Source organism: Struthio camelus, chromosome 11, assembly GCF_040807025.1.
Source record: "Struthio camelus isolate bStrCam1 chromosome 11, bStrCam1.hap1, whole genome shotgun sequence".
In the NCBI taxonomy this organism is placed as follows: domain Eukaryota; kingdom Metazoa; phylum Chordata; class Aves; order Struthioniformes; family Struthionidae; genus Struthio; species Struthio camelus.
Window position 1 is genome coordinate 22,082,456 of NC_090952.1, and position 16,406 is coordinate 22,098,861.

At 49.1% G+C, this 16,406-nt stretch overlaps 1 protein-coding gene across 13 annotated transcripts in view; it reads left to right on the top strand.

Moving 5' to 3' along the window:
* The window catches only part of ATP11C (ATPase phospholipid transporting 11C), a 76,804-nt gene that overhangs the window by 21,078 nt on the left and 39,320 nt on the right, over nt 1-16,406 (top strand). For 4 of the 13 annotated variants that reach the window (XM_068956499.1, XM_068956498.1, XM_068956501.1 and 1 more), the window contains exons 1-4: nt 6,523-6,667; nt 8,737-8,856; nt 11,272-11,361; nt 15,821-15,901. In XM_068956499.1, the coding sequence (XP_068812600.1) occupies nt 6,614-6,667; nt 8,737-8,856; nt 11,272-11,361; nt 15,821-15,901 (345 nt within the window). In that variant the 5' untranslated portion in view covers nt 6,523-6,613. Of the gene's footprint in view, nt 1-6,517; nt 6,668-8,736; nt 8,857-9,294; nt 9,454-11,271; nt 11,362-15,820; nt 15,902-16,406 lie in introns of those variants that run through there. The other 9 variants (XM_068956493.1, XM_068956495.1, XM_068956492.1 and 6 more) reach the window with 8 other exon arrangements.

Genomic DNA, 16,406 nt, shown 5'->3' on the forward strand with positions numbered 1-16,406 from the left:
TTGAGTAGTCGGGATTTAAGTAGGTCGGGCGGTGCAAAGATAGACCAGTGGTAGGAGTTACACAGATGGAGAGGGAAAGTGAGGTGCAAAGTGAAGCTTGCCCAAATTCAGGCTAAGAATCTCGGAAGTGCTGGGGACGGAAAACTTAAATCATCTATCGCCGCTTAAGGCTCCAATTGCTTGAAGTCTTAAATGCTGTTTGGTAATTAGTTGCATATACTGACACTTTTAATTCCAGCCATGTCCTGGTCCATCACCTTCAAACAGTACTTGTTCTTAAGTGATTGCAGAAAGATTTACCATCTAGCAAAATGCCAAGCCCCAACTGATCTTTCATGGGCTTATTGATGTGTATATATGGGCTTTTTTAATTTGGACAACGTACAAAAATAGCTATTATCCCTAATGCCTTCATTTCAGAACGGCTGCTTATGGCAAAAAAAAAAAAAAAAGGGCCTTGTACAAAGGTATCAATTCTCTGTTAAAATAACTGTTCTAAGTAGATAGGTGGGTGAATATTTAAATATATGTTCTTTTTCTGAGCAGCTTCATGATAGAAGGAGGGACATACTGCAGCAGTAACGCTTTTGCACTGTCAAATGCATACACACTTGAATCTGCGCCAAATTCGGCAGAACAGCCTGGTATCGACCAGGGCAGTTTTCACGTACAGCTCCTGCCTGAGGGACTGTAAGTGAGGGTAGATGGTGAGCTGCCAACTCAGAACGACGTTCCTGGTAGAACAGGCTTCACTGGCCACATCTGTTAAGCGCTTTTAAGTGTTTTGTATTTGATGCGTTGGCTGTTGTCTTTCCAGTGAATCCCTTTAGCTCACATCTGGTTTGGATCCCATGCTGAAAGGCTGACCAGCTTTTAGCTTAGTTGGTCTGTCTGGGAGAACAGAGTAAGACCCTGAATTTGAAAGTTTAGGAGGTGGGATAAATGCTAGGATCACTATCTGGTAAAACAGCAGAAATTTGTCCTCAGCTTTTGGCTCATGTCTGTTTGGTTCCTCCAGCAGCCTCTGCTTTTGTACCGTAGGGTCATCACGCAGCAGTGCAGAGCGAGGTGTGCACAGCTTAAATGATGGTTCTCGTTTTATAGCTGACCTTCTGTGTTCCCTTCTGTCATTGGCACATATTTTTAGCCTTCCTAGTACCTTATTACTATAAGATCAGGTTGCCTATATCTGTAGCAAAACCCCACACAGGTGGACAGCAGATGACTTGCCCAGCCTGGACGTGGGCTTTGCTGCAAGGTGGCCAACGGAGGTGGCGATGCAGCTTTCACCTGCTCCTAATGCACAGGACCAGGGTCCAGGCTCTGGTAACAACATGAAGCTGCGGATGTCGCACACAGAAATCTTCAGCTCTTCACGCTGGATGGTGCTGTCACTTGACAACTGAATGCGATACCCCTGGAGCTGCTCCATCCTGCCCTCCACTATAGCTGTGTTGTTCCCATCTTCTCCCCGGCACGGATGTTTGAGCGTCCCCTGCCGTGAACCCGTTCGGCTTGCTGAACCGGCCTGGCCCCACATGGGAGCGGGGACTGGCTGACGGTGGCTTAGGCTGTCTCATCTGGACCGTGCCGGGCACCAGCAGGGCCATCGGGCACCCTGGCACGCCGCTGCTGGCAAGCCCTACTCAGGACAGGGTGCTTCTGTGTCCCCTCCACGCGGAGCTTCCCAGGTGCTTCCCGGAGCAGAGCCCCGAGGGAGGATCAGGCATCGTTTCGACAGCTGGCGCGTTACACAACCTCACCTGGCGTGGTCTGCTCGTGAAAATCCAGAGGCTTTTTGCAATATTCAAATCTAAAGCTTTAATGCTCGAAACCACCACGCACCTTGCGGGAAGTGGGGTTTTTTGGGGAGTCGCAGGCAGGCAGAGGAAGCTGCAGAGGGCAGCCGGGGAAGGGAGAGCCGAGTCTTGTCGCCGCTGTGCTGTGCAGTACGGGCTTCATAAAACTCTGCCAGGCAGTGAGACAGTCGCTTGAATTGTATCCAAGTAATATTTTCTGTTTTGCTATCAGAATTTAAATTTTTGAGGAAAGGAGGTAGGGAAAAAGTCTAAATTCTCTCCATGCTAATCTGCATATTTTATCCTTTTCACAAAGGAATGGCAGTTAGTCCCTAAATCACCTCTTAAGTCTCTGCTGAGAACTATTATTAAGACTTTGCCATTTGTTAGCAACCCGGAGAGTCATTTGTAGAATGATGGCGCATGAAGTGCAGTTGTCAAAATAACAGCTTTTGACTGCAGAGCAAACGAAGGAGCTTTTGTCATAAAAGCAGGCATCTGTATCGTAAAACGTGTTCCCTTTTTGGCACTTGAAAAAATCCAAGAAACGTTGATGTTAGGCCTTCCAGTTGCCTGCGTGGCTTTGTGATGCTGCTGTCCGCGAGCGCTCGGAGGAAGGAGGAGTGGAAACGGTGGGACCAGGCGGCTGGCGCGACGTCTGGCTAGCACACGTAACTGGGGTGGCTTCCTTGGTCGCTGCAGAGAGCCCTGACGTGCCGTAATGGGTTTGTTGTAATCTCTGGATGAGCTACTTCAGATGGGGGGGGGGGGGGGGGAGAATAAAGGGGAAATGAGGGATGAAAGCCAAGCTGAGAGCAGGTGATAGTAAATCGGTGGAAGAGTAGCTGACCTGGCCATCTAGCACACCGTAACTAGGGTTTATTCTTCTGTTTTGGGGCTTTGCATGCTTCATGTTTCAGGTTCTCCATGGCTGATTATAGACAGTCTTACAAAGTAAATATTACTATATATTCTTCCAGAAGTGTTTTACTAGAGCTTTGTTATTTGTTTGGCAAGTCATCACCTCTCTCTTGTTTCCCACCGCTCTTTCAGCATGCACAAGGAGAGAGGAAGCTCTTATTTCCGCTCTTGGGCTAAAAAGGACACTTGCAAGTCACGCTCGACTCCGGTTCTCGTCCAGGGAGCCGACGGGGGTTTTGTGCTTTGTTACGGTTGGTGTCCAATCTCCAGCAGCATTCCTCGCCAGATTTAGGCGCTGCGGCGCGGTGCGAGTGAATGGCTCTGTCTCCCGCTCCTGCACCGCGGGTTTTCTTTTTTTCCCCTTTTTTTCCCCTCTAGTTCAGAAAGTAGGCTGTTTTCTGCCGTAAGCAGGCACGATCGAGCTGGGAGGATGTCTGGCGGTCGGTCAGTGCCAGAGGCGATTGGCTCGCAGCCGCTCGCTGATAGCCGGGCGTCGTGTGCAAGGTGCTGCGTCGATAGCTCCCCGCCGCCGCTGCGCTTCGGGAAGGTCGGGCGGTGTTTGCTGCTCGGTCGGGGAAGCGGTAACCGTGCTCGGCTCCCGGGGGCACGAGGGCCGGGTGCAAGGGGAGCGTGTGCCTGCCCCGTGCACGCTTCCGGAGTCGCCTTCGCCTGACCGGGCGCGAGCGCTGCCCCGGGGCCGCGGGCTGGGCTTTGCTGCCGCCCTGCATCCTGGCAGGCGCCGCGCCGCCCCGCGCTGCTCTGAGAACCTTTCTCTCGCTCCACGCTGTTGTGGGCGGAGGTTTAAGGAAGGCAGCTCTGCAAAGAGCAGGAAGAGCTGTGCGGTGCTACTGGCTGGGGCTGGAGGTGTGTGTTTTCTTTCTTTTTCTTTCTTTTTTTTTTTTTTCCTCCATGGTGCCTCTGTAAAAACACTTTAAGATGCTGCAGAAATGGGTGGAGAGCTGGAAGGGGCAAGGAAGAGCTGCCCCGCTCTTTGGGCCAGCCCTGGTGTTGCTATGAGAGGATCCGTTAAATAACCACCGCCCTAGGTACGCGAATAGGGCTGGCTTGGGGCTTTCTTTTTTACATTCTGGCAAGACTTTCTCTAAGCAGCAGTTAATCCTGGGCCTTGCTGTCTCAGCGTGGTTGTTTCCAGAGTGCCTTTTCCATATCTGGGTTTTGCTTGCGGCTTGACAAGCTGCCTGTGATGGGGCCCTGCAGACAGCTGGGATGCTGAGCCTGGACCAGGGCATGCCAGCAGCGCCCGCCCGCCGCCGGCTGAGGTTTGCTGGGCAGCTGACACATGATAAGGACTTTGCATTTTTGGCACCTGCTCTGGTGGGGTTTCAAAGCAAACAAGCTCTGGGGTTGAGGATTAAGAAGAATAAGAAAAGCACGAGCAGTATCCGTTGGTGTTTTAGCAGCCCTGCTGCCTGTTAATGCCCTTGTACCACCAAGAGTGAGAAATGTTTTTCCTGTGCGCGTTGGAAAATCCAAAAACCTAACTCTCAAAGAGCTTGACCTGATCCAAGAAGGCTGTTTTTTCCCCCTGCTCCTTCTCTTAACAGGATTATGAAGTGAATTGAGAACGCCTGTTAAGTCCAATCTTGCACAGTGCTTTTTGGTGTCAGCCTGCTTCTGCTGTTGAGAATTTGGACGTCAGAGAGACAAATTAATTAGTTTGGTCTGCCTAACCACAGGCACTATTTTAATCACGTTCTGTTAAGTTGTCTTGGTTTCAGCCGACAACTGAAACCAACTGCAGCCAGGTTTCTCTGGTGCTCTGTTTGTTGCTGCTGCTTTTGCTGCTAGCCGGTTTTTGCAGGATGGCTCCCGCGCGCCCCAGCGCCCGGCGCGGTGGGATGCTCAGCGCGAGGCAGTGTCGCGTCCGTGCGGCAGCGTTTCGTGGGAGCCCGGCTCTCGGGGCTGCCGGGGGCAGCGCCGGGGGCGGCCGAGCCCACAGCGGATCCCTGTCCAAGCAGCCCAAAAACCTCTGTGGTCCCATCGCGAGCTGCCTCTGTTAAACCTGCCGTCTCGCTTTAGCCTGGCTGAGGGACCGCAGGGTCTGCTCCCTTGGGTGCCGGAGCCTGGGCCAGTGAAGCTCATTATATGTGTGATGGGACTGAGAAAGGACAGAAAGGCAATTTGTAATCTACTCTACAATTTTCTTTTTATTTATTATTTTTTTGAAAGGGGGCGTTTCTCATTTGCCAAGGATCTTGTCTGTGCCAGGCGGTCAGCAGCTGGAAGGGGATGGAAATGGAGCCTACGCTGTTTCCCCGTTGAAATAAATCATTTTTTTAGATAGCTGTAGTTACCAATATGTGCCTGTACTGCCTATGAATTGCTACTGGTCTAAAATCTGCAAGTGTTTTTAATGACGGTGCAGCAAGTGAGGAGTTTTACAATGAGAGTTGTATTTAATTAGGCAAGTGCCCTTACTGCTAGTATTTTCAGGTACCTTGTCTTCTGCACGTTATTTTAAGTCTCCATTGGATTAAGAAGATCCGTCTTTAATTTCTCCGGTGCTGTGAGATGATGTAGCTGTGCGCTCGGCTGGGAAGCCTCCTGGAGCAGTGCTCCCCAAGAGGTCTGTGCTGGAGCCTTCTGCTGCGGGTTGGGAGCGCCTCTTGGGGCGCCGGGTGATGGATGAAGGCAGTTGAGATGAGCTGGTGCTAGGTGTTCCCCTGCTGCCTGCGATGGGAGAGCTGCTGCGCTTCCGGTTTGTGTCCTCATTTATTCTGCTGTAACTACCGAGTGTAGGTGTGCCAGAGAAAGCGTTTACTGGGTTATGGCTAAACCTGATGGATTGCTCTTCTCTGAGAATAGATAGGGAAGGGCACCGCTGGACACTTCTGTCCTGGTGGATGGGCTTTGCATGTGCAAGGGCAGGAAGATAAGTTGTGCGTGGGTGCTTCAAACTGAAATGGTTTGGCCGTCCCTCTGCAGCGTCTCATCACTAGAGAATCCTGGCTAACAGAAGTGTCCAAAGGAGGTTATAAGTACTTTGGGGTGAAGCTCTTGCCTTGCTTAAAGGATGTGTGTTTCTGGCCAAAGTGGGTCCTGTAGGCTGAGCACGGACGTGGGGAGACCCTGCAGCCAGCCAGCTCTGGTGGTGGTGGTGAAATGCGTGGGTGCCCCGATACGCAGCCGAGCGTGGCTGCGTGCGCGTACCTGCTGCGAGATTTCTAGAGCCCCTTTGTGGACCACCTTGTTTGAACCTTTACTCAGTGCAATTTCTGCCTTCAATGTCCTACATCAACCTACTCCGAGATGGGTTTTTGTGTCCAGAACAACTCGTTTCCGTGTGAGTTTTGTTCCTTGTTTGGCAGTTTTGTGCGCGCATGTGAAGGCGAGAATGCATCGGGTCTATTTTAACTGGGAGGGCAGAGATTCTTTCCTTGCCTGACCTGGATCTGACAGGCTATAAATACTTTCCTTCCTGTTATTCCCTTATCTTTCCTCTGACTGCCGTTGAGTAACGGGGCTGTCGTTAAGTCCCTGTGACACTGCAACGACAGGCTATCGGTCATATGTGACATCTCATTCTGCTTAAAAAAAAAAAAAAAAAAAAACCACCCCCCAAGCAAACAAGAAAAGCCAACTCCTAATGGCTCGTCCTGCGTTGTGACCTGGGGGCGGATGTAACCGCTGTGGGGCTCACGGGGAAGGTGAGGGGGTTTCGTGCAGTCTCACCATTAAAATGGGATTATTTGGGAGCATCTGCAGCTGACTGAGCCGTTGCGCTGGACAGCAGCGGCTTCCCTTAGACGTGCTGGGAGTTGCATGTGCGGATTCTGGTTGCTCAAAGCCCTCGGAAAGGAGCAAAGCAAGAGTGGGCGCCTCAACCGCAGGAGAAGGCGCAGAAGGACGAGCCGTCCTGGCTAGGACGAAGCATGGAAAACGGAGGAGTAGGGGATGCAGAAGGGAGCAGGCTTGTGAAGAGAGAGGTAAGAGTGGTATTGCCAGCCAGAGAGGTTGGAAAGTGCAGAGTGAAGCCTCCAGACACTGGAGCAGACCTTTTCCCTAGGAAGGCAGGAACCCCCCCGAGTTTGACCCGAGCTGAGGTCTGCCTGGCACAGTAAGGTGGCCCCAACAGCAGCCCTTAGGGAGTATTTGCTAAGGCAAAGAACAGAAGAAACACAAACAGCATTGCTCCCTCAGCGGGGCTCCCAAAATTGGCCTTTTGGGGTTGTGTTGCATCTGGACCACTGTCATAGCCATGGACCTTCTCTGAACTCGTCTAACTTCTTTTTTTAATCCACTTCTGCGTTTGGCCTTTGTAGAAGTGACACCGAGTGGCACAGCTGAATTATGCATGCTTCCTTTTGTTTGTTTTAAACCTGTTGCCTGGTAATTTCTTTTGGTAATCCCTAGCTCCTGTATCCGGGGAAGTGAATAACTGTTCCCCTCTCGGCTGCCCGGTACTGAGTTGTGCAAAACCGCTGCTATATCCCGGCAGTCATCGAAACGGTGTCGCGGTAGTGCAAGAAAGCTGAATAGGAAAGGGAGAATCGCAAGAGTCCAGGGACGGGCGCTGGGGAGGGGGTCGCACGGGGTGGCGGGCTGGGGAGAAAACGGCAGACGACAGCAACGCGGCTGGACGTTGATGCCGGTTAGGCTGGTTGCCGTGTCGGAGCTGCGACGAAGTTGTTCGCGGGTGTCCCCAGCACCCCTCGGTGCCTCTCCCCGGTGGGAGTCGTGCCGGCTCCTGCAGAGCCGCCTTGCTGGAGCCGGCCCTCCGAGCCTGCCAGCGGCCCCGCTGTGTCCGGTACCTGCTCGCGGGGGAACGCGTTGTGCTCAAGCGCTCGGCCGTGTAAGAGGAGAAGTGATCGGTTCTCCTGACGCTCTGACATAACTGGCGTTTGTATAAAAGCTGGGAGGCAGGCTGTTTATTTTAAAATAAGCTTTCCATGCGGTAAGTTTGTGACGTGGAACTGTCTGCTCTGTTATTTTTGCTTTTGTTTTAGATTCAAAAATAGCAGAAGTATGCCTTTTAAATTCCTGAGTCTGCGCGCATAGGGGAGGTTGTGAGATACTTCAGGTAGACCTGAAGACTTGACGGGAAAACAGGCATAAAGGAAAGCGCTATTTCTACTGGCTTCTCTGGGATCCTGGTATAAATCATGAAGCCGCCATAGAAACCTGCGGCTATAACTGCTTCTGCCAGTAAAAACTGGTCCGGGAAAAGGCTTGATGTCCGTAAGCGGATGTCTCCAAACTGGGAATAGGAAATAGGAGGAGATGCTTGGAAGATAAGTATATGCCTAAGGATTGCAGATGCTTGATAAAGGTGTGTTAGTCTTTGTCCTTAAGAAAGGAAACTTGGGGCGTTCGTGGGCGCAGCTCGCAAGCGCGGGTATCCCGGAAAGTTTCTGTTGCACGGACTGACGTGTCTGCGCCTCGTGGGGTAACTGAAGATTAGAAAGGAAACTTGCAGAAAACCAAAATGGAAGTTAAAAAGCAGCTGCAGTCACAGGCTGAAGGTTCAGGGTCTGTATAAATACGCTCCCATGTCAGCAGTTTGAGATGTTTTATATGGAGAGACCCCAGGCAAAAGTACCCCCAAGGTGCCTTTCCTGCTGAAGCAGAGGGTGCAGAGGGTTTTGGCTGGCAGATGTCCGTGGGACAGATGGCAGCTCCTCCGCCGGGAGGCCTCGGGCAACAGCAGACGTTGCTAAAAACCACTGCGCTTCCCGGGCACGTACAGATGTTTGCGGTGACTGCCTGCTGCAGCCTCTCCCTCGCAGCGCGAGACGGGCAGCTGAGCCCCGTGGGGCCGGGGTCGCGGCGGGCAGCCGCGTGGGACCCCCGTTGCAGTCTCGGCTCTGCTGGGGTTTGGCTAAACGACCTTACGTGCGTCCCTGCCGCTCCGTGCGCTTTTGCTGAGGCGGAGAAGTGAACCTGCCTTATTTCCCGCGAACGGAACGACTTGCTCGAAGTCTGAACCAATGCATGCCGACGCGTAGGCTTTTTAAAACTAGAAGCTTAATTTGCCTTCCCTGCTTGTCTCTGGCAGTGTGCCGGGGAAGAGAAGCGAGTCGGTACGCGCACCGTGGTGGTTGGGCACCGTCCAGTTTCGGAAACGGACGCATACGGTGCGCAGAAGTTCTGCGATAATAGGATCGTCTCATCCAAGGTGAGTTTGCACTATTAATACAGATAGCCTTGTTGTCTAATCCTCGTTTGCACATATTCCCTATGCAGGGACTTGAGCTTCATCTTAGTGTAGATCATGTCTTTTTTTTTTTTTTTTTTTTTTGAAATTTAAACCCTTTTAAATCCATCTTGGGGTAATTAAAGTCTCCCTTTGCAAGTGGCAGCCATCGAGGTATGCCGGTATCATGCCAACCGCACAACCAGAGCATTAACCAGCCCCTTTGCCTTGAGCACCTGCCCTCGAGGAGCTGGTGGCAGGATGGACCAGCCTGGTGCAAAGCGCTTTGCTGAGGCTCGCGAAAGACATGCGAGTGAAGCAGGATTGCATCAGCCTGAGGCAGACGTTGCTAGTGGGTGTGTTGAAACCCCCTGCACCTCCTGAGGGCTTAAGCTACAGCCTATGCGATGCAGCCCAAAGTGTATCTCACGCCGATACTCCAGTTCTTCTCCTCACTTCTTTTTCTTCCCGCCCGTCCCGGTGAGGATATGTACAATTCCCTTCTGTGCTAGAGCATAGCAAAGCGCATGGCGATGTTTTTTTATACTTCCTGGCCTTCACCTTGGAAGAAAGGGAAGGGTAAGTATAATGGAGCGTATGCTATGACAGCAACTTAGATTCGGGAAAGGGTGTGGGGATTATTTTATAAATGGACAGATAAATGTGATTCTCCTGTTTTTGTTCTGTGTTCTTTTTTTCCTCTCTTCAAGTAGGACAAAAATAACCATGTTCTGTTTATCCCTTTGGATGAGAATGAAAACATTCATATTGTGTTAATGTAGCTTTTGTTTATTGTGGGAAAACTGTGTCATGACACCTGTCTACCTTCTGTTTAGTTTTTTCCTTGATATTTTTGAAGTTATTTCAAACGACTTGAAAAAAATCTTAAGTAAAATGTCAAACAAGTGGCATCAAATAGTGTCAACACAGCTGGATACATGTTGCGTTACTTGTGATTCATGATGCTCAGCATACAGTGAGGCTTCAGTTTTACTGTGCTTGAGCTGTAAAAAATTTGTTTTACTTGGATCTCGGTTTTTTTCATATCCCTGTACTGAATGCATGTATCAGGAAAAGTTTCAAGTCTAGACACTTTTAAACTATGTAGTATTCCCACTGACTCTTCCCTGACATACAAGATGCATCCTTCGGGGAACAGTTTTCTGTGTCTTAGTTCTCTGGTAAATGGCTTGTTTTAGCACTAATTTTTTAATTGATTATCTTTGAATTATCTTTGATTGTCTTTGATTATCTCTGAATGTCGTGTCCTTGTTCTTTTGCGTCCCTTTATATCCGCTAAGCATGGACTTTTCCTACCTGCCCAGGCTTTTTTAAAATAAGGTGAACATTGTTCTTGAGTCTTTGCAAGTCATTATCCTTTATTGATTCAAGGCACCCCGAAAGATCAAATATTAGACCCATTGTTTTGCATGTTGTTCTTAAATTCCTTTTAATGTACGTTACTTCATTAAGTCATATTTCTTCAAATGTCTATCTAGAAGCTGTTTGCTGAAGCAAATCCTGTTTTTATCCTTGTTATCCTTCCCCATTTCCAACTGTGTGCCTTGGACTAGTCTGACAAAACAGGAATTTTGGTGAAATTTTCTTGGCTCGCTTTCAGCCGTTTCATGAAGCCATGGAGGGAGCCAAAATTGGAGGTGCTTTGTTGGAAGTTTCAGTAGGAGTTAGGTTGCATCTCAGCGTCTCGCTGAAGTTTTTAAAACGGTCACCTGGCCCTTTGTCTGCAGGGCCCCCGGGCTGCTCAGGCAGCTGGCTGTGATGCACCTCAGTGGGTAAGGGGCTGCATCGTCAAGGAATTAGTCAAGTAACTTCTAATTAAGCAGACTGTAATACCTTGTGAAGCCTGTTCATGAAATGGCCTGTCACCGCATGGCCCTCTGACATGCACATATTACAGCAGTAGTCTATAAAACACAGAACCGCTGTTTTAGCGAGGTGCCTGGCGCCGGGGCGGTTCGCAGGCTGTGAGCAGCTCACCTCCGCGGCTGCAGTAAATCAGCAGCAGCCGGTCTGCAAAATCACAGGGCGCACCGCAGTTCCCCAGTGCCGCGGCTCCAGGCAGCAGAGCTGGAGCTCTGCAAAAGTCTGCTAATATTAACAGCCATCCATTAATCAAAAACACCAGGGAATCACCTCTGCGAGTCCCTGCCAGGCGTGGTGGGCACCTGGCCACCGCGGGCTCCACCTCCAGCTGCAACTCCGATGAAATTATAACAGGAATTTATTTACCTGGTACAGCAGTTTGCCTTATTTTGAGATGAAAACTCATTCCCTGTTCTGCACTGGTCTGTAGGTACAGTCCATGGTGAGTTCTGTCTTGACCTGTTTGCAATGACCTCTGGAAAGTCAGAGTCCTGTTTCTCTCTTATCCCACAGTATACAATCTGGAACTTCCTCCCGAAGAACCTTTTTGAACAGTTCAGAAGAATTGCCAACTTTTATTTCCTTATTATCTTCCTTGTGCAGGTAAGAGGTTTTTACATTGGGATTGGTACCAAGGTTTTTTTCTTTAGATACTGATTTCGAGCACAGCTTGAAAAAGAATTGATATTTAAAACTCACTCTCTTGGTGTTCAGTTTTTTGGTTTGTTTTTATTGGAAGCTGTGCTGTAATTCTGGCACACAATTCAAGATGTAATAACGATTAAAATATTTGGGCCTGAGACCATATTCGAATGACTGCTGAAGCAATTTAAAAGCCTTCTTAACACTTAAACCTGTTAAGGGCAGTCAAGCAGTAGAAATATGTATATTGAGTGCTGCTCAATTAGTTAAGACCTAACTTCAGCTGCTTTACTACTTCTGCTGCAAAACAATATGCCAATATCCCAAGTTATATGAGGTTTGTTAGGTCTTAGTTGTAGAAAGTTTCAAGGCAACTAGGAAAGACAGGTTGTCTGCAGTGAGACTCAGATGAGCTCCTAACACGAGCTTTGGGAATTTGGAGTTTCAGGAAGTTGATTTACACAGGTGAAATAGCAAATTTTACATGCAGATAAATATTTTCTGCTCTCCTTTGTGTTGTGAGATAAGAGACAAATCCTGAGCAAACCTGAGTACTCGTGTTTCTCTTCTGTCAACTGACAAGAAAAGCAGGCTGCCCAAATATATTTGGGGGAAGGGATGGGAAGGAAGTTTGGGAAAATCACCAACAGCGCGCTTACTCCCCTTTTTATACTGAGGCCTCAAGTTTGACAGACAACTTACTCCCCAGCTGAAAACAGGCATCAAAAATCCTGCTCCTGCAGTCTAATAAATGGCGCAGCAGAGCTACTGCGACCAGTCTGCCTTAGGGAGGCTTCTCTGGGATTTTGTCGACTCAGATCTTGGGGTATCACTTTGTTCTAGTCTGCTCTAGTCTAGTCCGTTCTAGTTTCAAAGGTGGGTGTCTGAACGTTTTTATCCTTGGAGTAAAGGATTAGGGTTTACGACTATTCCAGTGGCTGCTGGAGAAACAGTTGATCCCAGCGTAACCAGTGTGGATGGCTCCTAATGGCAGCGTTACACGAAAGGCTGCTGTTCCCCGGCATCAGCTGGCTCCCGTCCATCGCTTGATTTTTGTTGGCGTTGTTCAGTGTTGTCAGGATGCATTTGTAATTTGTCTCGTACTGAGGCAATGCCCTGGAGTTGGGATGTCCTTTTTGTGTAGCTGGTTGTTTAGTGACACAGTGCTACGTTTGCTCTGTTGACCCTCTGGACGTTAACAAGGGATATTCTTGATTGTACTTGAACAACTCATCGCAGTGTAGCTGCTACCCATTTTAGACATAGACGTATGCAGATGAGCAAAGAGCCCCCTGTCCTTTCTTGTTTCTGTTTTTGTGGGCTAGAATAAGGTAGCAACCCACGTGCTCCATTAGAGATAAAAGCCAAAAGCAAGCAAACCAACCTGATGGCACTAACACAGTTGCTACCCTGTAGAGTAATGGGCAGCTCCCATGCACTCTTCGTTCTGAACTGCTGGAGACTTCACTTATCTTTAAGCATTCAAGGTAATTCCATTAACTGAAAATGTCAAGGGTTTACCTTGATAAATGGCATCTATAGCTGAATGTTGATGTTTCTTTTAATTACTTTAAATTAATAGAATTACCCTAAGTGCTTCATTGCAAGTGAAGCATCACGGCACTTGGTAGCAGGTCTCCGTACCGTTGAGCTTTCTAAGGAGGCAGCATGTTCCACTGAGAGCCCTGCCAGCACCTCTCTGGTGAAGCTGGTCTACCTGCCCTGCAGTCTGTAATCAAACTGCATGTTATTCAGCTCTCCTTTCAGAGAGAGGAAGAGAAAGTCCATGGGTTAAACACAAAATAGCAAGTAGTATGCTAACAGGGTTATGAATAACTGTTTGATTCATCTATTGCAACATTTAAAGGTAACTGAATAAACTCCTGGAGGAAAGGGCGGCTTAGAATAAGTGTAGTCAATGTGTGTTTTTAGAGAGAGACCAACCTGACAGCCATAAGCTAATGTAGGAGGTGCCAGAAATGGAAAATGTTCCTTTTGGTTGGTAAAGATGGTTTCTGGACTATGGTCTTCAGTTTTGTAAACAATGAATTAGGAGGAAACGGTTAATAACAGAAGGATTTTGCCACTTTTAAGTGGATCCAAATTAAGTCTTAAAACATCTTGAAAATAACTTCAAAGGAGTCTTTGTTCTGGGATGTTGTTCATGTGTCCCTCTGCCTGCCATGAATGGGGAAGGGGAGAAGAGCAGTATTTGAGCTAGGGGATGTGTAAAGAGTACAGCAGCAATCTCCAAGTACGTATATGAGTTGTTCTGTGCACACTATCTACTATTTGTATTCGTACATCTATAATATAGCATTTGTAGGAACAGAAATCATATTGTTTGCTTGAATAAATATATATTCACAACTGGATCTTGTCCAGCGCAGAAAAGGCTCCTGCAGGGTAGCTGTGGGAACGCCAGGAAGCATTGCGTAAATATCTCTGCTCTCTCACTTGCCCTTCTTAGTGAAAAGAAAAATTCCTCTTGTATTTGTAAGATCTGCCCAATTTTGCAAGCTGAATTTTGGTTAGCTGGCCTGTTCATCAGTGTTGACTTGAATACGTGGCCATCTGGGCACGATGTGCTTTGTGCCAGGTGTCCATACAGCACTTTGTACAGTCCTCTCGGGGTTCTCAAAAGCCCAGTTTCTACAGCTTTCCGTTTGTAAACGTTTCAGATCCGTTTGAGTGAACCAGGAGATTGTGCTCCTGGAGATGTCTGGTTTTTATCTGTTGACTTACTCTCCCCCTAAACTCGTATCACTTAACCTGGCTACTTCTGTGACGTTTCTGTTCCCCTCTTAGTATCTTTTTGAATCGCTTCTGCGTCTGGGTCCAGCGATGCAGGATAAAATTGCAAAGTACAGCTATTTCAAAGAGTTAAAAATTTCCAAGTAGCTTCCTCCCAGCAGATGAGAACAGCTTTGTGCTTAACATAGCTTTTTACAGACAGCCTAAAACAATAAATACAGATTCTGTTGTTTTGTAAGGGTGCCAGCGAAACGCAAATAAATGGAGCAAGACAAAGTTGCTTTGTGGGAACACAAAGCATTTCTGGTGAGCTTCCCCGGCCCTTTCCTTTGCAGCCCTCCACATCTGCCTCTGTGCTCCCACCGTCTCTGGGGGATGGCAGGAGGAAAAGCAGCCAGTTTCGGTGAGCCTGTTTGAAAAGCGCACCTGAGGTTTTCCCCGTCGGCTCTGGGTCTGCCTGAGCTTGCTTTGGCTCTTTGCACGGTGTTTGGAGGTGCTACTGGAAGCCTTGCTGTGGGTGGGGGGGAAGCCGTAAAACATGCCCCCGTCCCGGCGCAGACCCTGCGGGGGGATCTCCATCCTGGCCCGCCCAGGAGGCGAGCGGCTCCTCATATCACGAGTGCGGGAGGCGAGCGTGTCCATGATGAGTCTCATCAGTGTGGCTCGGGGTGCAGCTTTCCCCAGTTTATGCTACTCCCTCCTAATTATGGGCCCGCTCTTCCTCTTTGGGCCTAATCATGGTACCATCAAGAGCTGTTTCCCACACCCCAAAGGTTTAATTAAAGGCCAAGGTGCTCTGCTGTGCTTTGTCCCTGCCGGGGCTGGTCCATGCCGCAGCGCTAGCTCACGGCGTGCCTTCAGCATCACGTCTAACTTGAAGGACTCTACTGTAGGCCTGAAGGCCCTGGTAATAGTCTCTGTAGAGTGCTTAAATTGCATTCCCAACTCTGAATTTCAGGCCTCAAAGGCAAAATGTTAACTTCTGGGCTTCACTTAAATATTCATGTTCTGTTCTGAAACACGTTTCATAGTTATCTGGGGCTGACGCATGTTATTTTTAACCTCTGAGTGTCAGTAATGGCCTTTTGGTGCCCGTCTCTCCGCTGCGCCGGCAGGGCGGGAGGTAGCGGTGCTGCCCTCCCGCTGGCCGTGTTTTGGGGTGGCAGACGTGCCTGCTCATCCAGGCTCTTACTTCCTACTAGTGCTGGGCCAAACTTAGATTTTAAACTACTTCCTATGGGCTTTTTTTCCCACCTGAGGTCTGGGCAAGGTAAGACAGAAGTTGATTAAATCCATTTTACTAGCTTGCGCCTAGAGAAACGCGTGCGCTGACCACCGTAGTAAAGTCTTGTTTATGCCCGGTTTTGTACAGAAGCGCTTCCAGCTCGACGCAGCGCCGAGCGAGCGTCGCTGCGGTTCCCTCTTGGGCCGGTTCCCCGGCAGCTCGGCGTTCCCGCGCCCTTGTGGTGGGATCGTCCCCTGGGAGGCAGGGGAAGCGCTCCTCGGGGTGCGCGGGCGCCCCTGCCTTCCCGAGTCCGGCGTTCCTCACCGAGCGTACGGAGCTTTCTTCCACCACCCATTGCCAGAGCTTTTATTTCTTCTACTGCCTGAGAACAGGTTGTCACCGTTTAGTTTATTGGTTTTTTTTTTTTTCCCCCCTGTGCAGGTCATAGTGGATACTCCAACCAGTCCGGTGACCAGTGGGCTTCCCCTTTTCTTTGTGATCACTGTCACAGCTATCAAGCAGGTAACGGGATCCCTTCGGGGAGAGGATGCTTGCTTCCCACAGGAAGGTTTCCTGTGTGCTGTGGAAAAAAATAATGAATTTGGCGTGCATTTAAATGTACTCGGCAATTGCCAAAACGAGCTGGTGAGCCTGATGACCACTTCTCTGAATGTCAGATATGCTGGTGCTTTTCTGGAGGGACTGCATGTCAAACGTGAACATAGATCTCCAGTTTATGAATTTGACAACGTAAAATGCTGTCTATACATATTGTTGAAAGCAAACTGGTGGCTATTAGTGTTACTACTGTAGCTAGCTCTCTAGTTCTGGCTCTACTGGAATTTGTTTCTCCTCCTTTTAGACGTGTTCTCTGAGCCTTGGCAGAAGAGAGACACGTTCCCAATATAGCCTGTGCTGAGCTCCCTTGTTGGTAAATGACAAGGACTGGGTCCATTCAAATGTCTAGATGGTCCTGAAAATACGTATTCCCCTTACTTCTTGCTGTGATAAAACACCTTTTTCTTCC